The sequence below is a fragment of the Malaclemys terrapin genome, chromosome 14 (assembly GCF_027887155.1).
Source record: "Malaclemys terrapin pileata isolate rMalTer1 chromosome 14, rMalTer1.hap1, whole genome shotgun sequence".
Lineage (NCBI taxonomy): Eukaryota > Metazoa > Chordata > Testudines > Emydidae > Malaclemys > Malaclemys terrapin.
Window position 1 is genome coordinate 25,221,325 of NC_071518.1, and position 14,103 is coordinate 25,235,427.

The 14,103-nt window shown below is 39.5% G+C and overlaps 1 protein-coding gene across 6 annotated transcripts in view; it reads left to right on the plus strand.

The window, feature by feature from the left end:
* Positions 1-14,103, plus strand: part of PHKB (phosphorylase kinase regulatory subunit beta) — a 197,053-nt gene that overhangs the window by 117,306 nt on the left and 65,644 nt on the right. For all 6 annotated transcript variants that reach the window (XM_054048875.1, XM_054048873.1, XM_054048870.1 and 3 more), the window contains 3 exons: positions 2,300-2,377; positions 4,400-4,558; positions 12,188-12,282. In XM_054048875.1, coding sequence (XP_053904850.1) covers positions 2,300-2,377; positions 4,400-4,558; positions 12,188-12,282 — 332 coding nt within the window. The remainder of the gene's footprint in view (positions 1-2,299; positions 2,378-4,399; positions 4,559-12,187; positions 12,283-14,103) is intronic.

Genomic DNA, 14,103 nt, shown 5'->3' on the forward strand with positions numbered 1-14,103 from the left:
ATACACATCTACAATAATTAATTTTTGCTTAAAGCATTTTGTTCTGTTATACCATGAGGTAACACAGTTTTTCCAATATTTTATTGATATATATGTCAGCTTTTCTGTTGTCTGTCAAATCACAACTTTCTAATGTTTGAAATTGGGAGGAGTAGGTGAGATTCTGAAAATTATATATTCTGCAATTAGTTTTGCATTTTCTATTAACATTAACAGGAGCTGTCTCTTTAATTTCCCATATGTCATATTTACCCTTTTCCAGATGTTGTTTGGTATAAATGGCAACTGGATTTTCACATGCAGCTTGTGAGGATTTTTTTTTTACTTACATCTGGGGAAAATAATTTGCAAATAAATGCTGTCAAAATATTCCATTTCTTTGTCATGTCAACACAGTGCTCAAAAGTATGTTGATGAGAGGTCACTGTTATATAGTCTCAATGTGTTTTTGAACATACCTTTTATCCTTGCACAACCTTCACCTGCCAAGATTTGCAGTTTTGTTTTCTGTTGCATTTATTTCTCCTTAGCTGTTCTTCTATATGCTGTATACATAACAATATTCCAAAATATATGGAAATATATTTGCTAAGATATTTTCTTGCCCTTTAATATTACAAAATTGGGTGAAGAGGAAGATAGTGTGTTCAGAGAACCTCTCATCAACATTCTGTTATGAAGGTTGAGTTTAGACTTCTTTTCAAAGCCCTGGTTTAATTGGAATAGCCAATTTATTGCACATTGGTATGCTTAAAACAGATTGGGAAGAAATTTTAGAGTTTTTAGGAAAATGTAGATTAAGAACTTTATATGTTTAATAAAAATGTATTTGTTTATTTTTTTTCGGAGCATCTTACTGTTTTTTTTCAGTTCACGTGTTTTTGGTGGACTACGTTTTCAGTACTCCCAGTGTCACACACAGATATACTTCTTCCAGACTCAGTACAGGGTACTTTCCTTGTGGGGCCTTTCTCAGGAGAAAATTATGTAGCAATTTTAATCTTTTGTGAATGAATCATACAGTGTAGAAGGGGGTTGGACTAGACAAGCCAGTTTCATTATTGGGAAGTGCTGTGCCTATTTTCTGTTATTCTCTGTGATTTTTGGAAACTACAGAAATCCTTCACGATAAGGGTATGAGGGGAACCTGATGGCAGAATGGAGGAGCATGTATAAGCTGTTATGACAGTTTGAAAATTGCCTGTTACTATTTTGTCAAAAGAGAATCAGCTTTAGAGCTACAGAGTAGCGCAGGTGTATATTAAAGGAGATTAGCACATCCCAAATTCCCTCCACCTTTCCTAGCTGGTAAACCGTCCCTAAGCCCCTTCAAGACACAATTTTGCCCCTTCCAGGTCAAGGGTATTTGATTCCTCCCAACTTTGCTCTTGATATTAAAGATACTGTGCCTTCATAAAATGTATTAAGGGTTTTTGGATTGGATTTTCAAAGGGTCATTAAAAGATTTAGGCACTTGAATTCTTTTGAAATTCAATGGGAGTTGGGCACCTAATTTTCAGGTATCTGAAAAGTCCACCGTAAAGACCTAGAACTTGTGCAGGAAAGACTGGATCGCTCGGAGCATGTACATTGGGATATAAAGTCTACTTTCAGAATACTAGCTCTCTAGCTTTACTATTGGGTGGCTGTTAAGAAGCCTATGTGAAATGAGTCTGGTTGCCTTATTCCACTTTTTAGTGGACACGTATTGCATCATTTAAAAAAAAAATCGCAGCTGGCACATCCAGCTTCCTTCTTGACAGTCTCAGCAAAGGTCAAGGAATATGACCATAGAAACTTTACTACCATCTTGCCCTTAGCCCTCCTCTGTGAGGGAAAGATTTAGCAGACACTGTTACATTGATATAAGTCTTCCCCCCCTCTCAGTCCCCCATATAGACATTGTTGTTCTGATATAAGAGTGGCTTTTTTTAGCTTAAACTTCTTCCCATCTGGTATAAACTAAATTGAAAAAAGGCACTCATACTGAAATGGGTGCCAGCATGTGGGAGTTATACTGATATAACTGTATTGGTTTAAATTCACAACTTAGGTTATACCCAAAAAACTTTCCTGCATAGACAAGACCTTAGAGTGCTCCCTCCAGGTCAGGATTGAGACGTATTCGCAGAGTATCATGAGGATTCTTGCTTTGTCACTGCCTGTGCTGTATCCATTCTGCAGATAACTCATTAGGGTCCAGTCATCAGGGGTGTTAGTATAGACCTTTTCATGATCGCTAAATTCACATGTTAAAAAAAGTCCTTTATTAATTGAAATTTTACTTGGCTATTTGTAGGAATTTTTAGAGGAAATCCAGAACAAGTAAAGGAATATCAGGAGCTTCTGGATCCTTTGCTTCAACACTCAGCTGAAGGTACTGTGCGATAGTAGTTTCAAGAAATTGTAGGTTCCTTTGAGTTATCTGAACGTTTAAAAAGTATACTTAAGTTTTCTAAATTTTATTGCAAATACTGTAGCAACAGAAGATCAAAGTAATGTGGAGAGAATATATTGTCATGAGAGTAATGCTTCACAGCACTTAATATATAATACAAAATATTATAATTTTATTATAATTTATAATCTAAAACCTAACTTATTTCTTCTGTAAAAATACATCTAATCAGAAAAGGAGTTCATTATCTGGGAAAAGAATTGATGATGGTTTAAATGCAAGGTTTACGCAGAAACCTTTTTTTTTTTTTTGCTGTTTCACTATTTACAAAGATTACGATGATTACACTTGGAAAGTTTAGTTACTAATATTCCCAATATCAGAATATTCCACTCTGAGACAAATATAAGTAACCGCTTTAATTATTCACTGGTTCTCAACTTCAACAGCAAGAGTGCTTTAAAAATTATTCAGCATTTGAATATGATACAGATTCTAGTTTGGATTTAGCATGCTGTGACAATAACAGTATTTTAGAATTATTTTGAATATTCTATCTTCTAAATCACTTCTACTACAGTTTTAGTGGAACTGCATACTAGGAAGCTCACAGATGGACTAAATGGGTATCTGTCCACAATGAATAAGGAGACCACAGATTAAATGAAAATGACAAAAATGGTTTGAATAGAGATCAGGCTTAGAATATTGATAATCCAAGCCTAAAATTTTGAGTTTCTTAGAATAATATGTTTTGTTAATAATATTCAGATATTCTAGACATCTATGGCATTGTGGATTTTATGATATTAATTTTTGTCTATTCAAATAGTAATATACAAGAATCTTCTAGTCTTTGTATCATTCCTGGATCTTGCAGTTTTAATTAAACTGAGTCAATTGCTCACAAGAATTTAAGAATTGTCATACTGCATCAGACCACAAAGCAAATCTTGTCACCTCATTGATCATCTCTTTTCCAGATGATTAATATATTCAGCAACATGATCTTAAGAAAGAATCTTGTGGTGCTGACTGTTAACCTTTGTCATCACCATTTATTTTTAATCTGAATTTTTCTGACTTTGAGTCATTTTCTAGTCCCTGAGAGTACTTCACCTGTCACTCTACTACTTCTTAATTTCTGTATTACCCTCGTGAGATTTTTTTTTTTTTTTTTTTTTTTTTTTTTTTTTGGAAGGTGGGGGGCAGAGAAATTGTCAGTTGCTTGGCTGTTTTGTTGAAATACTCAAAGAAATCTAGAAGATTAGTGAGGCTCTAATTTTTGTTTGCAAAGGCTATGCTGGTTTGTCCAAATAATATTGTAATCATCTAAATTGTTGATTCAGCCAGCTTACCTCGTACTGAAATAAGGTCGTCTAATCTGTAATTCACAGGAACACACTGGGTACTTCTGTGGGTACACCACTTGCTATCCTCCTGTGCTCCAGTATAATAATTGTGCCATTTTGTTTCATGCAATTTCATACAAGTTAAATTTTACTTAAAGCAAGATTTTGATTAAATATCTAACTTTGCACTGAATACATGCAAAAACTTGGAATTTACTCATGATTTATTATAAAGCTACTTCTCCTTGAAAAGAATCTGTTTACCTTCATGATATTTTTCACAAAAATTGGTCCAATTTTGAATTTGTAAAAAAATGCAAAAAGCTTCTTTATTTTCAAGTAATTTTGATTATCTGTGAGTATTTTGCTCATTTCTAGACACATACATGTTTTTTGCTGTCTATAAATAAATAGACATTCTGCTTTGCCCTGAATAGAATATTAAGAAACAGTACATTTTGTTCAGTAAAGAAATCATGTAAAAATGATGTTCAGGCATAAATAAAGCACAGCCTTGGAAGGATAACACACTGCTGGCAACCTTTCAGTTCAAACCGTGTATATTTTTTTCCATTTTAAATTCACTTCAGTTTTATAAGGTAGATAGTTTTATTTATTTACTTAATGTATTTATTTTAAAATTCCACAGGATATCCTGTTGTACCCAAGTATTATTATGTGCCAGCTGACTTTGTTGAATTAGAAAAGAAAAATCCTGGTAGTCAGAAACGATTTCCCAGCAACAGTGGACGTGATGGAAAGCTTTTCTTGTGGGGACAGGCACTGTACATCATTGCAAAACTCCTGGGTAAGATGAAATGGATAAAACTAGATTCAAACCATGCTTATCACACGTCTGACTGCTAGTAATAAAACATACATTTCTTGTCAACATTTTTTTTAAACCAATATACATATCCAGATTTAAGTTTTGGATGGACTCTGAATAGTTATTGTGTGTGTGTGTGTATGTATGTATGTGTATGTATATAAAAATCAGTCACTACCTCTGCTTTGATAAATATGTGGCATTAAGTTCCGTAACAACCTTCCAAGGACAGTAGTGGGGACAAAAAATCTAACTGGCTTCAAGACTTAACTTGATAAGTTTATAGAGGGGATGGTATGATGGGACTGCCTACAATGGCAGTGTACGTGTGTGTTTTCCCATGTTACTTCATGTGTGAAACACCGTGTCAGCTTTTAAAGTTTCAAGCTTTCCTCTGATTCCACCCCATCCCCAAATACACTTTTCTGTCTTTCAGCCACTAACTTTTGCTTTGACACCCCTACCAGCATTATAACATATCATACTCCACTCTAATACATTAAAATTATATTCTGAACCAAGAACTCCTTTTCAAAGGAAATGCCAGATTTAAGGTTTATTGTGCCAATGACTGGCCTAACCTCCAAACTGCTGAGACAGTTAGGTCACCACTTAGAATTCCATAATGATTAAACTAATTAGTTATTTTCATTGAGACTGAGAAAATTGTCATTGCTGGTAAATCACCTGAAATACAAAGTCAAGGATCCCACGAGAGAATAAAGTTTGGGAATAAAGAAAAAAGAGTGGGGGATATTCATAAGAATAAAGGTCTATCAACTTTCAAACACTTTTCAATATTAGGCTGTGCATTAGTAGAGATGGCGCTTTTTCACAAAGTAGACCTCTTCATAGAGGGTTGGTCTTGTGGACACATTTCTTCACAGCTCACCAATTATGATCCTGTATGTAACATCCTTCTGACAAGAGCTGAAAAATGTATGTGACTCTTCTTAGTGAAGCAATAAGTCTGCTAGCCAGGGGGAGACTATACTTGTACCACCACCACCCCTTTCTACCCACCAGGCCATGTTTGCTGCAAATTAAGTGAATAAAGGAGTTGTGTACAGTTTATTGTGTAGTATATTTAATTGTAATATTAGCAGTCAATCTTGTACTTAATGTTTTAGATGCCGCTTCCTACTAAGATTGGTCAGATAGCTGGAAGAAGTAGGTATTGAATATATTTGATTAATTCTAATGGTATTAATCTAATAGGTTTGCTAAATAGTATTTGATCGGCTCTGTAGCTGATGAGTACTAGTAAAATAAATCAAATGAAATATTTGCCAAGTGCTGTTTGACCAGCTCTTCTTGCTACATTCCCTTGCTTCTGTTCTACCTTCTTTCCCTTCCTGTTGTTACTTTCCTTTTTCTGTCCTATAATCATGTTGAATCATTTCTAAGTTATCATTGGTGTCTTTCCTCTTTTCTTCTTATTTAACTTTTTCCCAAGTTGTATTCACTACTACTAATATATTTTCTTTGCCTTGTCCTACTTCTTTGCAGCAGAATGAAACTTGCTGGATTTTGCAGTCACTGCTGCCCACAGAGATCTGAAAAAGAGCAGTAAATACTAACAAAATTCTGTTCACATTTTGCTCTGTTGCAACTTAAGGAAGCTTTGACCAGTAGAGGCATTGGAGCTGTCTGTCTGTAGCCTTAGGAGCTCATCTTGGGTTTAAGCTAGGCTCACATTTGGAGGGTTATCTTTCCAACTATAAGGTCTTGGGGAAAAAAAAAGTTTAAATTTTGCACAAGGTGATGTCACTTGCTGGGTAAAATTGTTTACTCAATTAGGTAAGTAGATTTTTCAAGCCCTGCTGACAATTGCAATTGATAACTTAGGATAGTAGATACAATGCATTTATCTGGTTTTAGTACTACAAGTGTTGTCCTTTTTTGGGAAAATATCATCTTTTTTTTTTTTCATTTCTCTCTCTCATCTGTTCTGTGCCTCTCCACATGATGCTTGTATCCTATCCTGCTTTGTGGGTCACCAGTGGTCCTTAGGCCACAGGTTGAGAACCTCAGCATATGAAGTAAAGAGGCAGATGGATTTAATAGGGCTTGGAAAATCAGCTTTTATTAATAGAAATAACGTTACCAGCAAAGGAGGTTCTGCTTTGGAGCCCAATGGACCCAAAGCATTTGTGGTGGTGAATGTACACTGAGGTGGATGTTTTAAATATAATGATGATTATTGGATATTGGAATAAGTCCTTCCAGCTCAACTCTAACAATTGTGCATTCATGTATAAGTGACTTCATATAGAAATCATTTTGACTTTATGTGGGTCTAAAAAGTGCTTTCAGTCATAGGTTGGTTTAAATACAAATGTAAGCTAAATTGCAAGTATCATAGAGCAACACTTTCAGTATGGTTCTTGCTTTCCAAAAACATCAAGCAAAAAGGTCATTGGTTTCAGAATAGTTTAGTTTATGGCTTGAGCATGACTGTAAGTGACTCTATTCAGCATTACAATTATGAATGTACATGTAGTGGAGCCCACATATTCTCTTATCCTATGCGTTAATAAATCAGTTAGTTTTATTAGTACTTGGATTGTTTATACATATCTTAACCCATTTTAGATTTCTGTATACAGGAGCATTTTCATTTCAAAATCAGTGTCATTTTCTACTGCTGCTGAAGTTTTTGGTGTTAGCTGATGTAGCCAGCAGATCTGTTTGCTTTTTTTGACCGCTATTGAATTTCCTGGTAGTCAAACTGCATAGTGCTTTTCAAGATCCTGTACAAATTATTGGCTCGTTCATGAATAACTTGAGTGTACAATATGACCCATCTGTAGGACTCAGGCAGGCTGCCCCGGGTTTGGAGCCCCAGTGCCGGGATAAGCTCGGCTCTGTACTGGGGCAGAGCGTGTCCCACAGCCTGAACCCGAGCCCGGGGGCTACGGCTCGCCGCCTGCTGGACCCTGGGAACAGCTGGGTCGTGCCTCTTTACCCACCTCAGGTCACTGGACCCTGCTCCCCTTCGGCATTGAGGGCAGAACCCAGGAGTCCGGAGCCCTAGTCTCCATCTGCCTGCGACGCCCTTGAACAACTAGAGCCCAGCTGGAAACCCAGGAATCCAGAGTCCTCGCTCCCAGTACTCCTCCTACGAGCATTAGATACCAGCCCCTTCCCGGAGCCCAGGAGTCCCAACTCCCACCCCGCTCCCCGCCCTACCCCTCCACATGCCCCCCAAACCCTTGATTCTTGCACCCCCACACACACACATCCTCTGCCCTGAGCCCTGCACCTCCCACAACCCCAGCCCCCCCACACATACCCAACCCCCTCACACCCCATGTCCTGACTCCTGCACCCTCCTCACACACCCCCAACCCCCTGCCCTGACTCCTGCACCCCCATACATCCCAGCTCCACCCCTCGCACCAAATGGGAGCTCCTGCACCCCCCCACACATTGCCACCTTCACCCCTCGCACCAAATGGGAGCTGCCCAGGTAAGCACTCCACACCCAAACCTCCTGCCCCAATCCTGAGCCCCCTCCCTCATTCTAGCTCCTGGCCAGACCCTACACCCCAACCCCTAGCCTGCTCCTTCACCCCAGCCTTGTACTCAGTGCACTCCCACCCTCAGGTCAGTACAGAGAGAGAGAGGAAAAGAATGGGCTCGAACCAGGGAGAAGTTAGGTACCCACTCTATGTGGGCAGGGCCAAACCCCAGACTGGCAGCCGGCCCCTTGCCAGCCGGGGTCCCGGCTGCCGGCCGCACTCAGCCTGCTGCTGGCCTAGGTGAATGGAACCCCAGGCTGGCAGCGGACTGGGTGGGCCGGCGACGTAAGATCAGTATTTTAATTTAATTTTAAATGAAGCTTCTTAAACATTTTGAAAACCTTGTTTACTTTACATACGACAATAGTTTAGTTATATAAAATAGACAGAGACCTTCTAAAAAACATTAAAATGTATTACTGGCACGTGAAACCTTAAATTCGAGTGAATAAATGAAGACTCGGCACACCACTTCTGAAAGGTTGCCGACCCCTGCTCTAGTGTGTGCACTTGTGTGTCTTTTTCTCAGTAATTTTTGTTTGTGGGAGATATCTGTTCTCATACCTCCTCCTCACCAGCACTTCCAACAGCCAATTTGCTGTTTAGCTTTCCTTAGTAAAAGTGGAAGGAGCCAAATTTTCTGGTGGGGGAGAGCAGTACACAACGTTTTCTAAAGCAAGAATGAACAGAGCATGAACCATTTTCCCCCTAATCAGGGGCTGATAACTTCTGCTATGCTCCCAAGCCTCTGCTCAACTGAGAAACAAGAGGAAGAGTCTGTCCTAAACTGTGGATTTTAGATTTGGTTATGAAGTTAGATTAATGATTCTTAGAAACAGCTAAACTATGCACTAACCAACTGATGTTATTACACTGCTGATTACTACTGAGTATGGATTTATGAACAAAGATTTGAAAATCTAAAAGCGAACAATAGCCAGGTGAGCTTCTGGACAGTGTAGTCAACAGGAAATGGAAATCAATGCTCACCTCATTAGCTGGGGGGTGTCTTTGAGGGATCTGGGAGCAATGGGGACACCCTCGCCCTCCAGGGAGATCTCATTCAAGAGCCAGTGGGGCAGTATTATACATGCCCTTCCCCCATATCATCTTCTCCCTTTCTGATGGCCACACTGTGTGCGTCTGGGAGAGGGTCCTGCTTCTCTCTCTCGTTTCCACCTCCCCACCTTTCCCTGTCCAGTGGGATGCCCTCTCATATGGCATCTGGGAGCCGGCCTCATCTGCTCCTGCTGCCATTGGACAGAGGGGATCATGTTGAGCTGCCTGATCAGTTCTCATCTTCTGGGGGATGCAAGTTGCTACTGCTGCTTGCTCTTGCTGCTGCAAAAAGCCATTTCAAACTCTGCTCCCTTGTCTAAGGGGCCAGACCTCTTGTGATACCAGAAGCTGGACTCATCATCACATTTTGTTTGGGGTCTGGAAGGGATTCCCCTTGTGTGGCAAAACTGGTAAACTGCTATGTGGGTTTTTCCACCTTCCATCTGGCAGCCCGAAGGTCTCGTTTTGGGGTTTAAATTACACTTGTGACAACTTTGGTGGGTTCCACCGAGATTGTTAGGTTAAAGAATCCCATCTAACGTCCTTATAGGCCAATGGGCTGCCTGGGCATGGGCTCTGAGCACGACATTGCGTCGTACCACCACGCATCATGCACTGCGTGGCTCCCCTCATCTCATCTCTCCTTCCTTTGTTGGAGGAGAAGAAAGGGTTGGGATTCTGATTTCTAGCCATGGTCACTGGGCAGGACTGAAGGTGTAGAGTGGACACAACCCTCATACCTGCCCTCAAGTCTGTAGATCCTGGGGCCGTTGGTGACCAACTGAAATCTGCACTGGAACAGTCTTACCCAGGTAGTTTGGGGAGTGGTTCCCTGTTGGTTAATAAAGTTGCGGCTCCCTATTTAACTATGTTACGGTGTATGTGTCTCATTGTTGATGTGTCTCATATGTTGATATGATACGTATGTATTTAGTGAAACAGTGATTCTGTTTGACCACTGGGAAAGGATGTGTGTGTGCGCGCACAAGCATGTGTGTTTTGTTTTAGCCAGTCACTTCGACTACCTAACTGAGAATATTTGTCTTGCATTAAAATGATCTAGGAACTGAAAAGAAAATAATACTCAAAATGTAAAAATAAAAATGACCTTAATACCAGCCACAGCTAAGCATAAAACCCATCATATCTAATTAACACACGGTTGCATTTACAGTCACACTTAAATCAAATAAACCCATTTTTTTCAAGGAAGCTTGCAAAAAGAACATATTTAAGACCCAGACACCAGTGAATGTAAAGCACACAGATAAATTATGGAATAGTTTTGAGCTCCTGTCTAGAGTTCCATCATTTAATACCATCATAGATTTTGTTTTAGCTTTGAAGCAGAGCAATGAGCAGCTATCACAAAGTGATCCTGTGTCTGTGGTTCTAAAAGGACAAAATTATAACTAAATACTGTTAAACCTCCCTTGTGATATGGCAGCTCCAGAAGATGCCATTCATAATCATCATACCCTCTGCATATATTATTTTCCATTATAGAGTCTTTTATAGGAAGAAACATGCATTTATTCTACAGAAAGAAAATGGAGTACTCTAATTAGTTAAAGTAGATAGTTAAGGAATTTGTAGCACTTGTTCAGCTAAGCTGTAAGAAGCATTTATAATTTCATTTTAAATGTGAAGCTGTCTACACTGAGACAAATCTTCCTTAGGTATATGCTACGGGAGTGGGGCCAGCCGTGCTTGGGGCGGGTGGGCGCATGGCACAGCTGGGACCCAGGACCCTTCCCCACTTACAGGCCTTGCGGGCACTGCAACTCCTGTGGGGCCGGGTCCCTCTTCTGTCCCCGCCGGCGGGGCTGCTTCTGCGGCCACTCAGACTCCGCGGACACCAGGTAGCGGTATGGACACGCTAACCCGGAAACACAACCTCCCGCCAGAAGTGACGGAGGTCAGGAAAGCATGTGCAAATGCCGGCGGGAGGGGCAGAGAAAAAATTATTTGACACACGTTTTCAAAACTATTTTAACTCCATCAGTTGATCACTAATAATTATATGCAAGTTTCAGTATGAATCATCACTGATTGGTCAGATAAGTAACATGATATTGTATGAATGCAAATATTTTTCTGTACAAATACTCTTACCTGAAAACTTAATCCATTTCTTCAACTACTCTACTCATCATTTTGAATCCCACTGACTTGTTGATTTCCTCCCTTCCCCATGACATAATAAAAGGTTCAGCTCCAAAGAGTGATAGCATAATCCCCACTCGCCATTAATAAAATGACCCTGCACCCTCTCCCTCCTTTCCTTTTTATTGACATTCAGGTTGGTGTTTGGTATCAGTTGTATACACCTATATTGTTAAACATTGTTATTTAGTTAGCACAGTTGGGGGAGAGGGGTGTTTGTGTGGGTTTTTTGCAGGCTTTCCATCATGCTTAGGGCTATGGGTGACTGTCAGTTTTGGGATCAGAAGCGAATTTTTCTTTCAGTGCCAAGCTGGCAGAGTTGAGTGTTTATAGGGGAAATTCACCTTCTCTTGCAGCATCCATTAGCGCCTGATGATTTCCTTGTTACAATGGGTATGCTATGATGGCTGAACAAGCTATGTATGGCTGTTGGGCTTTTATACCTGCTTTGGTGGATGTTTGCTGTTTTGGTCACAACTTTAATTGTACTAGGAGCTCCTCACAGTATTGGCACATTATGGCTTGTCACTTATCTCAAACATGAGCACCAATCCAGGAACAAATGCAGCTGTAGGATGCTTTGGGGAAATTAAGACATGGGAAGAGATTTTGTTATTGAGAAGGGATTTAAGGCAACATTTTATCAGTCTGCATGAGGAAAGAGTTTGGGAGTTGATTGCCTGTCTTTAGAGACTGTAGTGGTCCTTTCAAAATAGGACCTGAAGCTATTATTTCTATGCTATGTGTCTACATTAATGAAAGTAATACTAATGGATTACATAATACTGGTAATAGAATACATGTTACCTTGAAAGTGCTCAGACTCTTTAATAATGTTTCAATTGTGATTTACTTTCAGTTGATGGATTAGTAAATCCCAAAGACATTGACCCAATAGGGCGTTACATACCTCCACAAGATCAGCGGAATGTTAGCATGAGATACTCAAATCAGGTAAGCATATGCTTCATTTAATCTGTTAGATGATGTATGAACAAAAATTAATTTAAAATATTTTAGTTCAAAACAGCATCAATACTATGTCAGAATTCAGGTTATTTTCAAAATTAAATTCATGTATTATGCTTTTTTATTTATTTTAAAATCAATTTCCAGTAAAAATGAATGGATCCTTCTGAGTGATGGATTATTGGTTTTCTTTCAGATTTGTATGTGTGCTCTTTGACAGAAACTGATACTATGTAGTAATATGAAAATGTAAACCTGAGGAAATCTTGCTTTGGGTGAGAAGTACATTGTACGTGAACTCTTACGTATAGTAGTATAACTACTTCGGTAGTGTGGACAGGAACTGTGATGATTATGTCACATGTAGTAGCTATTTCTGGATACATGTTATGATATAAGCAAGATGCCCTGACTTAGGAAGCACATTGCCACATAATTTAGGTCTAATCAAAGATGTCCATAGTCTTGCACACTGTAAGAGGTGTACAGGGAGTCCGGGAGAGACCTGCTCTTCTCTCTACCTCCAGATGAATTGTGGTTGTAAGTGTATAAAGGATTTTCTATGTTGAGTTCCTAAGACATGCAGGAGTTGGGCTCTCTTCGATGCATGCATCCTCCCCTCTCTGCTATATACCCATTCCTCTGCCAGGCACATGGACCTCCTTAGATCTACAAAAGGTAACCTTACTCTGGAGGACCTTAGGTGCAAAGCTGCTAGTTTCTGAAGCACTCAGTGTGGCAAACTGTAAAATTTTGGGCATTTGATATCTGACAGGGAAGGAGGAGCCAGCTAATTTTTTGCTTTCTTTGTTTGTTTTGCTTTTTTTGTTTTTGTGCTGTGGTTTGGTTTGGTATCTTTACTTGTTTTCCAAGGGCTTGGTCCAGATATGAAAAAATTAGAATACCTAATAATAAAGGTTCAGTATTTAATCCTTGTTCAGCTGCTAGGATAATTGTAACATTTATATTCTTTCATGATAGAGAGTAGGTGATATGGTTTCTCGGAAAGAAGTAGGAATAATAGTTGTAACAAATTATAATATATATATACACGCACACACATTTCCAGATACTTTAAAAATTAACAGAGGGTCCTGTGGCACCTTTAAGACTAACAGAAGTATTGGAGCATAAGCGTCTGAAGTGGGCATTCACCCACGAAAGCTTATGCTCCAATACTTCCGTTAGTCTTAAAGGTGCCACAGGACCCTCTGTTGCTTTTTACAGATTCAGACCAACACGGCTACCCCTCTGATACTTTAAAAATTACTCATTCTAGAAGTATAAAATTGCTCCTGCTTAATGTAGTCTTACTGCTCTTTGATTTTCTTCTTCTTTTTTGTTTCATATCAACTTTAGGTTAATTAAACACATTGTTTACTTTTTACTATGTTGATACAAAATTTTCCCTGGTTCTTGGATTAAAAAAAGGAAGATAGCTCTGTCAAAGATACATTCTAGGCCAGGTCTACACTACAGTGTTAGCTCGATGTAAGGCAGCTTACATCGACCTAACTCTATAAGTGTCTACGCTACAGCATTGCTCCCATCGATGCAAGTCCCCCACTATACTGACCTAATAACTTCACCTCCACGAGAGGCATAGCGCTTAGGTCACTGTAGCTAGGTCAACACAGCATCTGTGTACACAGTGTGTTACTTATATCACCTGTCAGCTCCACATGTAGCCAACAGCCCAGGCTGTCAGTGCCCCGCTCAAGTTGGTGCAAATGCTCCCCGTGAGGATGCGCACAACTGGCAGAAGGCGCGTAGTATGGACATGAAAAACCGCAGTAATTACTGTGA